The following is a 12,743-nucleotide window of genomic DNA, read 5'->3' as shown; positions in this document are numbered from 1 at the left end:
TGGAATAACAAAATAAAAGTTTATTTTATTAGAATTAGGAATGTTCTTTCCCTCTGGGCAACCTGAACAGTCCAGTTACAATGAAAATCTAAGAACAGTTATTTCCACAGCACAAGGTGCTCTATGCACAAAATTACAGGGTTAGGAGCATTTAATCAATTTATCGATCTGATTGTCTCACCAACCCACCCCATCCCATCCCCCAAGTGCTCTATACCAGGATATGCAGCTAAAAGAATTCATTACATTAAGTCCCCTTACTCTCTTAGTACTAAGTTTCACCTTCTAATCACAGTTGAACCACACATTTCACTGCAGATTCAACCATTTCAAATCAAGTCAGTCAGTTTTCGATCTATTATATATGTGTGTATATATAACACATGTGTATTTAATATATTTATTTAAACACACATAAAACATATACAATCTGGATCGCAACAAATTACACAGAATTTAGAGTCTGGTGATATTATATGCTATTCCATATGACCACTATGGTTATGTGTCCTGAGCTTTGGATCAAAATTGTATTGTAAATTATTGAAACTCCATCTGCTGCTCAATGAATTGCTCAAGTGAAGCATGCACTTTTCAAAAAGACAATGTAACTGACCTCAACAACACCGGTAGACTCTGTGCTTATTGTAAGCAGAGCCCTCTGACAGATTTAATTGAAAAAGGGAAGCAGTCATACAATATGGCTTGCCTATCCCAGCTGGGGGCACTGAAGTTACTAACAAAAGCAGTTAATTCTGGGAATTATGTCAGATATGGAGGAGACAGTTGTTAAAAGCTTGGAAGTAGAAGTCAGGTCAATTCACTTTGACATCCTGGGAGTGCACCCACAACTGCCAATACCCTCAGGTCACATGCCAAAACTGGAACCAGAAAGCATCTCTAAATGTACTGTTCTTCCATGGGTGAGGTTGAGCCTGTGAAGTGCACACGCACACACAGCTTTTGGATACTCGTTGTAAGGGGAGCATGTGAAAAGTATTCAGGACACTCAGACCTACATAGTGGAAAGTTAACTGGTTTATGTTTTAAACATTACATACACAAAGCATTTTAAGGGACTACATATATCCATGTAACAATTCTGGTTGCTTTTCAAAGTTACCAGGGAAAGGAACTTACTTGAGCTTTCTTTGAAGAAAAAAATCTCCTTGGTTTTAAAAATGTCTTTTTAAGATTGATGCAATTATTTAAAGCAAAATAAAGTCAAACGGATGATGGGAAGAGAGAAGAGAAAAATGGAAGAAGCAAACACTGAGTTCAGATTTGCACCTGAAGTGGCAAGGAAGAAAGAAGGAACAGGGAAAGTTGAACCTAAAGCAACAAGTGGTTTAAAGGAAGCAGCATAATATACTCAGCAAATATTCACTGATTTTTTATGGGAAAACAATAGTTGCAAGTACATCTCGTGTAACCTTTTCTAAAAGGAAAAGTAGGGTTGATTCAGCAAAGCCTAACTTAGGCAAAAGGCCAGAGGAAAGTGAAGCTACTTCCCAATGGAGTAGTAAGATGTACAATGCAAGAGCAGACGGAGCTGCCTCACAAATAGTAAACACTCCCTAGGCACAGGACAGTTAAAGGAAGACAAAGAGGTCCTCAGTCAAAACTGGTGTTTAATAGTTATACCTCCTAATCTAGCTGCCTAGTTCACTCTGCACTCTTGTATAAAACTGACAGATTTAGGGATGCTGACCTGTTGAAAAAAACCACAGGCAGAATGGCCTAAATAGGTATATAGTTAATAAAACTACCACCATCCTTTACTTTAACATAGCTTTTAGTAGAAATTTCATAAATATGGACATCACAGCTAAAATGCATTATTAATCTCCTATCTGCTGACAATAGAAAAGAAGAAAACTCAGTGATTTCTACTTAAATGCACTGGATGGGAGAGTGTTCTAGGGGTGTTTGTTTCAAACTGAACCCACCGCAACACACACAAGCAATTTCAATATCCACCATTTTAAATTCACAATCTGAGACTAAGTGAATGGCTATTTATTTATATTTAAAGCGAAAACAATGTATTCAACACCCTAACATAGAGAAAGAAGGGATGAGAGATGAGCCATAACTAAAATCTTAAAAGGCTCAAAGCAGCAATTCAGGGAAAAAAGACCAGGAAAAGAAATTTTGCAATGCTTCCTCCAGATGTCATGGGGAGCCTAGGAAACCTACAGCTGTATGCATGACATGGTCACACAAGGGCTGGGGGCAGAGGTGCCAAGGCCAGGGAGGAGCAGGTTGGGGCAGGATCATTCATGAACCGGAGCAAAAAAACCCTGTAACCTAACAGATGATGGCATCCATTCAGAACTTGACTTCCCTGTTCTAGATAGAGAGCTGGGAATTCAAGGTGTGAGGTCCACAGCCAAACAAAAGGCATACCACATCAAAAAGGGCAGTGACCTCAGGAAAGTGACCTCAGGAAAGGGAAACTGAAGCACTCTAGTTAGGTCTTCCAGAGGTGCTAAACAAACACATTTTTATCCCAACCCCAACTCTGGAAAGATAAAGTGAACTGAAAGAAAATGCACAGCAAATAGACATAATCTTGAAGCTTTTTAAAGAATAAATATTTTTTGTAATTAAACATTATGCAAACACGTGCCACGCTTGCTTTGTCCATGCATATGCACTATATACAATTTTGAAAAATACTGTGTTGTCCTCTTGTTTTAAAAGTCATATACAAAGTTTTTGTGTTGTTTAATCCCCTTGCTGCCTACCCACTTCCCCCTCCCAAGTATTTCCTTTACAAGTAGCTAATAATCATCATTCACTCATGACCTTAGAGTATGAAAGAAAGTGAGTCAGTGTGGGTGTATCTGTATATGCAGGGGAGGAAGGGAAAGGGCTCCATTACCAAAGTACAACAAAATGGCTGGTTTGGACATGAAAAGCAGTGTCAAGGAGCTATTTGAAATTTTAACTGTACTACACTCAGGAAAAAGAGAAAGAAAAAAAGTAGTCAGCTTTGAGAATGAAGCTACGTTACAAGTTAAAGTTGGAGGGCTTTTAGTGTGTCTGTCACACTTTTGTTGGCGGCCTAGAATACTGTTGTACAATGGTTTATCTACCTTTTTTATTACAATATAATTTAAACTTTCCGTTAACAAAACAATTCTGGTACTACAGACCAGCAGTGTCAGATAGGCTTAGTGCCTCCTTGTTTGTGTTTGTTTTAATTGCATGAGCACTCTAGATGGTAAAATTTTCAGAGTTCATTTTATGCAGGGCCATTCTCAGTCCTCAATGTACTCCCACAGATCTTTTTCATAGCCTTCATGCACATGCTGTAACAAAACCCTTCGGCGGCTCTCACAGTATCTGTAATCAAAAAGAAAAAAACTTGTTGTCAGCCTCTGATGATGGGGGAAAAAAAAAAAAGAGGCATTTACTTACTTTTAAAGGCACCCCTAAAGTTTGTTCAGATTTTGAACAAAGCAGCTAACTACTATACAGATACATCAAACTGCTTCAAACCATTCTGAAGATTGAATTTTTTGCTTTCTTTTGAGGCTGGAAACCCAACCCAGGGTCCTATGCGTGCTAGACAAACAAGCTATCATTGAGCTATACTATTAGCCCAACAGTATTCTTTCAAAATCATGATTCCCAATCCTAGAAATTAATTTCAGAGTCCTAACAAGTTCTGAAGGGCCTTAGAAATCATGATTCTAACCCATAGTTCTACAAACTACTATGACTTTTAGAAGCAGGAAGTTTCATTATTTACTTATTCCCGTCTATGGAGCCTCTGTTAACTTTGTAAAGGCACTATGAACACAATGAAGCGGCTACAGTTTGCCAAAGGAAGTCAAGACGTTAGAATCAAACCACCAAGCCCTCCAAATTTCCCAGTTTTCTAATATTAAAAAAGTATATGAGTTAAACACTTTGGGAGGAAGAGTCTTGTGTTGAAAAAGAGTCTTGTATCTGTAGGTTGAAAGGCATCATATCCTAAAGTATCGTTTACCTCTAAAGCAGAGTTAATTCTTTCCATAGAGATAAAAGCTAACAAAAACTCTAAAGTCATTTACATAGTTCATTTGCAAATAGTCATGACCCACAAGATTCCCAGGACAAAGCCAACATCCTGTTCTTACCTCCTCATGCAAATAATGGTCACTGGCCCCCTGTAAACTTTCTTCCCTATAGATATTAAATAGCTAAAAGATCAACTGCACTAGAATCAGTCACTAAGGTGGCTGAACTGGCCTCTCTACTTCATCAGTTCTAATCTATGCAGCTTCTTGTACAATGGACAGAATAGTCTGAGAAACCTGACATCAAATTCCAGTCATGAGATGTGTTTTGTCACACAAAACTTCCCCGCTAAGGCATTCTAGGCCATTACTGGCAGAAACTTTTGCCCCCCAGTGATTTAAATCTCACCTGTACTTATCTTGTACTTTCTGCTTTATATCCTGCAGAGAATCTTGAGAAATATCTCGTTCAAGGTAGCCCGAAAGCACCTCTGTGGCATTCTCTAGATCTGCTTGATTATTCTGTAAGAAAAAAAGAGTATCACGTAAATTCTGGTTTCAAAAATGTTTAACCATCTGTGGTGGTTTAAACGAAAATGTCCCCCATAGGGTCCAAGTATATGGACATATTGACCCTAGTTGGTGGTGCTATTTTGGAAGGTCTTAGAAGGTATGGCTCTCCTGGAGGGAGCATGTCACTGAGGGCAGCTTAGAGTAGTTCTTAAGCCTTGCAGGATATCCAGTTACTCTCTTGCTTCATGTGCTGGCTTGAAGATGTGCACTCTCTGCTTTCTACTACTGCTCGAGCAGGCCTACCCACCATGACAGACTGCAATTCCCCTGAACTGTAAGCTCAAATAAACTCTTCTATAAGTTACTTTGGTCAGTGTTTCTATCACAACAGAAAAGTAACTAATACACCATTTTAGCTGGTTTGCAGACTACAAACTTGCTCCCAACACTGACAGTATATGTTGGGTAAGTGGTTTCAACTATACTTGTAAAAACTCTTTGTGGCTTTTACCAGAACTCTTTCCTACTCCAGAACAGTTTTTGTTGGTGGTGGCCTTTTTTTTTTTTTGTCTTTTTGTAGCCCCAGCTGTCCTGGAATACACTATGTAGACCAGGCTGGCCTCGAACTCACAAAGATCTGCCTGTCTCTGTCTCCCAAGTGCTGGGATTAAAGGCATGCACCACCATGCCCGGCAGAACAGTTTTAAAACTGTTTAAAATTCAAACATTGCTTCTGGAATAATACTGAGGACAATTTGAAAGTCTTTGGACTCTTCTAAGTATGAGAGGAGCTCTTTGGGAAAAACTAGAAACAAAAACTTGAAAAATACAGCCAAATACATCTATTTCACACTATATACAAGATTAAAATCACATTATTCTTTCCTATTACTGTCACCTCTACATGGGTGACTCATTTAAATCTCCATTTGCCATTAAATCTCCATTTATTATCTATTCATCATCTACGGACATCAATATTTCATGTATCAATTTTAAAAGAACATCTTTACTTGAAAATTTTTTACTGCTACAAACTCCCCTTTTTAGCCATCTCAGCTCCAACAAAGGTAACCGCCGTATTAACTTCAAAAAACATAGGTGAGTTTTGTGCTTATTGAAAATTTATGATGTACCACATCCTAATAAGCAATTTATATGGATTATTTCACTTAAACCTCGTAATATCCTACAATGGTAAATATTTCCGATATAAAATAAAGAACAGACAGGTAGGTGGCTCATCCCATAATCCCAGAATTTAGGAAGCAGAGGGAGATGAATCTCTGTGACTTCTAATTCAGCCTGATTTACCTAGCAAGTTCCAGGCTCTCTGGGGCTATGTAAAACCTTGTCTCAAAAAATCTGAAAAGACCTGGGTGTGGTGGCACATACCTTTAATCCCAACACTTGGGAGGCAGAAACAGGAAGATCTCAGTTTGGAGACCAGCCTGGTCTACATAACAAGTCCCAAGCAAGCTGACCGGGAGACCCTGTATGAAAAAGACCAAAAAACAAAAAACAAAACTCTGAAAAGAGAAGCTGGGTGTGGTAGTACCTGCCTTTAATCCCAGCACTAAGGAGGCAGAGACAGGCAAATCTGTGTGAGATTGAGGCCAACCTGGTCTTCATAGCAAGTTCCGGGTCAGTTAAGGCTACAGGGAGACCCTGTCTCAAAAAGACGACTCCCACAAAAAAAGCCACATAGAACAACAAAAAAAAAAACTCGAACTTATCAAAGATCAAAAAAGAAAACAAAATGAACTATGGGACGTTGAGGAAAAAATTACTCCAAGTCAACAGACCTAAAAGGTGATAAGGCAAAATTTCAACTCTAGGGCAGATTATAGAGCCAGCACAGTTAATAACTAATTAGTTAAAGCACATAAATGTGAATGTAGTTTTGGGCAAGTAGTAGAAATTGCTCCTATCTTCCTCATAGGGAGTATTTTTTTAGCTATACTTTTTGAATAGAGAAGATTTAAAATTGTATACAACTTATCTATGAAAGACCAAATAGTTCTATGAAAGAAGGTGGTCTTTTCCCCCATTCAGGAACTATTCTTACCTCAAAGATAATGGACTGGTTATTCTTTTTGAGGTAGAAAGCGAAGACATAAGTGTACATAAGTGTGGCACGACACTGGCAGAGGACATCAACTGCTTTCTTCAGGAACTGAACCTCAATCCAGGACATGTTGTGCTGTTGCATCTCCTCCATCTTCTGTTTCACCTGAGCATATAGTTTGTGCTCAAAGCGTAGACTCTGCATGTGGTTCATATAGCGATTACAGTAGAACAGGTACCTCTGCAGGGCTGCCCTAGATCGCTGACCCATTAAGAAAAATAAAAATCATGCAATTATGACATATATATTGTACAAAAAGCTGATACCAAATTAAGCCACAATGAAGCAACACTTCATACCTGTTAAAATGGCTCTTCAACCAAAAGAACAAAGATAACAAGTGTTAGCAAGAATGTGGAGTAAAGGAAACTCTTGTACACTGCTGACAGGAATGTAAATTAGCAAAATCACTATGGAAAATACACAGAGGTCTCTCAGGAAACTAAAAATAGAATCACCATAAGATCCAGTACTCTCTGGGCATATAGCAAAAAGAACTAAAATCATTATGTTAAGTGACTGCACATCCACGTTTATTGCAGCATTGTTCACAACAGCCAAGATACAGAATTAAGAATTCATTAATGAATGACAGGATAAAGAAATTGTAGCTTATATTCAATGGAAAACCACTCAGCCTTAAAGAAGGAAACCACAGTTCACAAAGAAGGAAATTCCAGTCATTTGCAACAACATGGGTAAACTTGGAAGACAATGCTAAGCCTACATAGAAACACAAATACTGCAAAATCTCAATTTATATGAAGAATCTAAAAACACTGAATTCACAGAAGAGTAAAATGATGTTACCAGAGAATGGAGTATAAAGAAAAGACTATAATCAATAATGTATTGTATATTTCAAAACAATAGCAAATTTCAAATGCCCGACCATAAAAAAATGATAGATTTGCAAGGTGACAGAAATGACAATTACCTAGACTTAGTCATTATTCCATTGTACACATATCAAACAACACATTATGTTCATGAGCATAATTACACTTTCTCAACTAAAAGTGCTGAAAGTTGATAGGCTTACTGATGAAATAGGATGGGAACAAAGTCATTTATAATTACCTTTGTTATTTAATACTGCTCTGAAAGTCTTACTGTATTTTCCATTGCAACAGCCAGGAGTCATAAACATTTGGCTAAACTTAAAATTCATCAGTTCCATGATTAGTGGTCAACAAATCAAGACAGTGATGATAAAGACTGGTTTTATCATTATAAAAATGTTCTGTTGGATAGCACTGATGCTCCATAGGATACAATGGGATGTAAAACAAACAAGCAGCAGTTGTATATGTTGCTGGTGACTGAACCCACAGCTTTGTGCAAGCTGGGCAATTATTCTTATCACTGACAACCTCAGCCCTAGAAGCAGAAATATTTTTAAGAAAACTACAAGGAGGCAATCAGACATTCTATAGCTCCTAACATAATGTAACTGAAAGTACACAGCCTAATCAACTAAGAGTTCTGGAAATACCCCTCCAGTTGAGTCTGAATTTGATCAAGTCTGTAAAATTAATCACCACTTTTAAGAAGTACAGAGACAGACTCTCCTGCTAAATACCACCACTAAGTTGCAGGCAATGCAATCCCTAAGGTGGGGAAAGCTTCAAGAGAAAATGTCCTAGTCTCTTCATCAAGCAAATGGTATATTTTTAAAAAGGGATGTAAGAAGAGAGGTGGTACAATTTACAGAGGATGGATTATCAATCAAATCCAATTTATGGATCTGATTTGAAGTAACTATAAAGAAAATAAGGTCCAAGGCAGGTAAAGGCACTTGTATATAGGCATGATGATCTGAGTTTGAACCCCAGAATCCTCAAGGTGGCAGGACAGAACTCTCAAGAGTTATCCTCTGACCTCCACTGGCATACTATGGCATATGTACATCTAGACACACACACGAAAAATTTGGAGGGCAGGGATTTTTGAGACCCTGTCTCAAAAAAACAAAAGAGAGCTGGAAGATGGCTCAGAGGTTAAGAGTACTGGCTGCTCTTATAGAGGACATAGGTTCAATTCTTAGTACCTACATGGTGGCCAACAACCATCCCTTAACTCCAGTTCCAAAGGGAAGTGATGTCCTCTTTGGTCCTCTGAAGGCATTGCACATATATACTTAAATGTAGGCAAAACACTAAGACGCATAAAATTAAAAAACATTTAAAGAGCCGGGCATGGTGGCAAACGTCTTTAATCCTGGCACTCGGGAGGCAGAGGCAGGTGATCTCTATGAGATCAAGACCAGCCTTGTTTACATAGAAGAGTTCCAGGCCAGGGGGAACTGCAGGGAGACCCTGTCTCAAAAAGACAAAAAAATTTAAATACACAAAAGAAACTCATGACATAACTGGGAGCATTTTAACAAAGAGCTGACACAACAATGCACTATTAAAAATATTTGTGTATGGGACTGGAGAGATGGCTCAGCGGTTAAGAACACTGGTTGTTCCTGCAGAAGACCCGGGTTTGAATCCCAGCACCCACACGGCAGCTAACAACTGTCCGTAACTCCAGTTCCAGGGGATTCTACAGCCTCTTCTGTCCGTAGGCATTGCTCGACACGGGTGCACTTATGTACATGCAGGCATAACTCATACACATAGAATTTAGAGATAGATAGAGATAGATAGATAGATAGATAGATAGATAGATAGATAGATAGATAGATAGATAGATAGATAGGTAGGTGTATGACAGATGTGGAGGAGCATACCTATAATCCCAGCACATGGGAGGCAGAGGCAGGTAGATCTCTGAGTTCAAGGCCACCCTGGCCTACATAGTGAGTTCCATGCCTGCACAGTGAAATAATTCTATCAAAAATTAAAACAACAAAAAAGAATATTAATGATGGAGGGCCAGAGATAATAGTTCTATGGTAAAGCACATGCTTGGGAGGCATGAGGCACTGGGCTCAATTGCCAGTTATCCTCCCAATATTTTTTCCCAATATATTTATATACAATAATGGTATTTAGTAAAATCTGTCTTTTGGTAATATACAAAGTAGTATCCAAGAAACAATACAATTTCTAACTTTAGATATATTTTGCATTATTATATCATAATAATTCATCAAAGATCTCTTTCATTATACTATAAATCTCTAGAACTGTCAGACTTTCCCCCCTTTCCCTTATTTAAAAAAATGTGTTTTGCCTGTAAATATTTAAGTGCACCTGTGTAAGCAATACCCACGGAGGCCAGAACAGGGTATAATATCACCTGGAACTGAAAGTTCAGGTGGCTTAGTCGCCACACAGGTGCTGGGAACTGAGCCTGGATTTTCTACAAAAGCAGTAAGTGGCACTCTTAACCACTGAACCACTTCTCAAGTCCCATAAAAGTGACATATTTTTTAAAAAGTAACCTTGGTATCTCTAATACCTGATATGTAGAAAATGATTAGTAAATGTTAAATGTGATCACTATTAAAGGGTTTCTACACACACATATATATACACACATACACACACCCTTCCCTATTTCTTAACTACTTTCTCCATGGTATAAAGCCTAGACACCCAGGTAGTATCTATGTTGTGTGTATATTTAAGGAAGTACACGTATTTAAGCCATAGAACCTATGACTGGTCTCTTACTTAAATATATCAATTCTGAACCCTGTGACTCATCAATCACATGCTTCAATATCTTATGTAACACTAAAAACACCTCTTTAAAAAGCCAACAAAACAATGTTTTTTGTGTTTCTGAGAGGGGGTGTTGCATGGGCTGGCCTTGAATCAAGATCCTCCTCCTCTCACCCTCCTACATCCTGAGTGTTAGAATTATAGCATACATACCGGAAAAGCCACATTAATTCAAGTCCTAGGCAGGTACTGAACCAGTGCTTACAAATTATATCAATGTGAAAACACAGTATGTGGGAACTAACTTGCCTGGCACTTTACCATCCCACAAAGTACTAGTATCTGCAAGCTTGTCAAATTACCCTAATAAAATGGAAAATGTAAATTTGCCAAATTACAACACAGGATGCTAGAGGACTTGATTTCACGTACATAACAATCCTGAAACTGTTTCTCACTAAAACTTAGTATAAAAGAAGAAAAGTTCCAATGCAAAGAAGAAAAACTAAAAATAAATGCCAGGATATGGAATGTGTAATGAAATCATAACTTGAAAACAGTTTGAAAAAATATCTTACTAAATACCCAAAACTAATTGCTTAGAACAGGGGGGAGGCAAACTGGCCTGCCATGCAAGCCCAGCAGTTGATTTTATAAGTAAAGTCACCTGAACACTGTCAATGGTCATTCATTTAAGATTATGACTTAGCATCACAAGGGGAGAAGTGCTTCAGGAATTCTTTCCTTCCACTGTGGGTTCCAGGGATCAAACTCAGATCCCTGAGTCATCTAAATGACCCCCCCACCTTTAAATATGTGTATATTTGTATGATATTCATGCATGAAGAGACCTAAAGTTGACAATGGGTATCTTCCTTGAATACTGTTCACTTTATTTACTAAGAAGAGGTCTCTCCCTAAACAAAGAACTTCCTTATTCTGAATAATTTAGCTAGCCAGCTTGCCCTGGGGATCCTATTATTAGGTCTGGAATGTTGGAATTATCCCCACCTGGCTATTACATGGGTTCTGGGATTCAAACTTGGGTCCTTGCACTTGCAGGGCAAGTGGTTCATCCACTGAGTCAACTCCCCAATCCCTCCCTTACACTTTTTTTAAAGACAGGGTCTCACCAAATTGTGCAGTCTGGCTTTAACCTCACTCTGTAGCCTAGACAGGCCTTGTGCTCATGATCCTCCTTCCTAAGCCTCTAGTGCAGCTGGGTTCTATACACTCAAACTACCTGGCCTGGTTTTATTTGACCTTTCATACAAAAAAATGTTCTGACTTCCTAGAAGATTCAAGCATTTACCACTGTTATAGCAGTGAGAGTGGTTAACTGCCTCCAAGACAAAGCACCTACCAGGTATCTTCAGGACTATGTACCAAACTTCTAATACTTTTGGTAGTACAACCCCCCAGTAGATATTAGGTTGGAGTGTGAGAGAAGAAACATATGAAAAGATGAAAAGGCTTAAATAGGCATGCAATGGCATATTTCCACCAAATAATTACACCGATGTAAAGTTTTTCCTTAAACTCACATAGGAATATAAGATTCTAGGTTAGTCTAACATATATGAAATGGAAAAAAAAAAGACATACCCTAGCAACAGTATATAAACATTGGAATATATTTAAAAAGATATGCACAATATTCCATCCTCCCTATAGATCTTAAAAAGGGATTTTTACCAGCACCCAAATGAAGAGTAGCTGGGTTTATAGGGATAAATCATATACATCATTGGTATAATGGGTTGAATATGGTTTGTCTCTAGCAAACTCATATTGAAGATTCATTTCTCTAATATAATGGTACAGGGATGGTGGAGTTTTCAAACCAGAGAGGTCCTAAATACCATTTCTGGCTAGATCTAGTAGGCCTATTATTCATTCAGGATTTACAGTAATAAGGAAAAATACAGTGCAGCCTATGGGGAATAAACATTTTCTTTGTGGATTAAAAAAAAAAAAGGTATCAGAAAAATGTATACCCTTGTTCTTCAGTATGATTTAAAACAATCACCAATTTGCTAATAAGACATTAAAAAGGGCTAAGATTTTAAATAAAAAAAAAACATTAAAAGGAGATGCAATGAACTGAACTAAAACAAAAATGCAACAGTAGTGAAGCCCAAATAGGAAGTCAGAGAAAGCATTACTGTCACTGTATAATTTGTAAACCAAGATTCTAGACTGATGAACCTTAAATTCAAATCTAAGGGTCACTAAATAGGAGCGGAGAAGAGGTACCAAATAACATGGTATTAACAGATGAAAGAATGTTTGTTTTGTTTTGAAACTAGGGTAGGAGATTTAGTTCAATTGATGGAGGATTTGCCTACCATACAAGAAGTCCTGGGTTCAATCCATTTCACCACATAGACCAGGGACAGTGGTGCTTCATTTCAGTATATATACATGAATGTTAAGTTTCACTTACTTGTTTTGCCTTTTTCTCCGCTCCTATTT

The 12,743-nt window shown here is 38.0% G+C and overlaps 1 protein-coding gene across 3 annotated transcripts in view; it reads right to left on the bottom strand.

Annotated features, from left to right (window-relative positions):
- The window catches only part of Arih1 (ariadne RBR E3 ubiquitin protein ligase 1), a 114,163-nt gene continuing 101,420 nt past the window's right edge, over positions 1-12,743 (bottom strand). For 2 of the 3 annotated variants that reach the window (XM_029565063.1, XM_029565064.1), the window contains 3 exons: positions 6,592-6,852; positions 4,420-4,532; positions 1-3,351 (listed from right to left, as the gene is read on the bottom strand). In XM_029565063.1, coding sequence (XP_029420923.1) covers positions 3,267-3,351; positions 4,420-4,532; positions 6,592-6,852 — 459 coding nt within the window. In that variant the 3' untranslated portion in view covers positions 1-3,266. The remainder of the gene's footprint in view (positions 3,352-4,419; positions 4,533-6,591; positions 6,853-12,743) is intronic. The other variant, XM_008836442.3, reaches the window with a different exon arrangement.

Source organism: Nannospalax galili, unplaced genomic scaffold (assembly GCF_000622305.1).
Source record: "Nannospalax galili isolate Female #2095 unplaced genomic scaffold, S.galili_v1.0 scaffold54, whole genome shotgun sequence".
NCBI lineage: Eukaryota > Metazoa > Chordata > Mammalia > Rodentia > Spalacidae > Nannospalax > Nannospalax galili.
The sequence above is the reverse complement of the archived record's forward strand: the minus strand, read 5'-3'. Positions and strand labels throughout refer to the sequence as shown.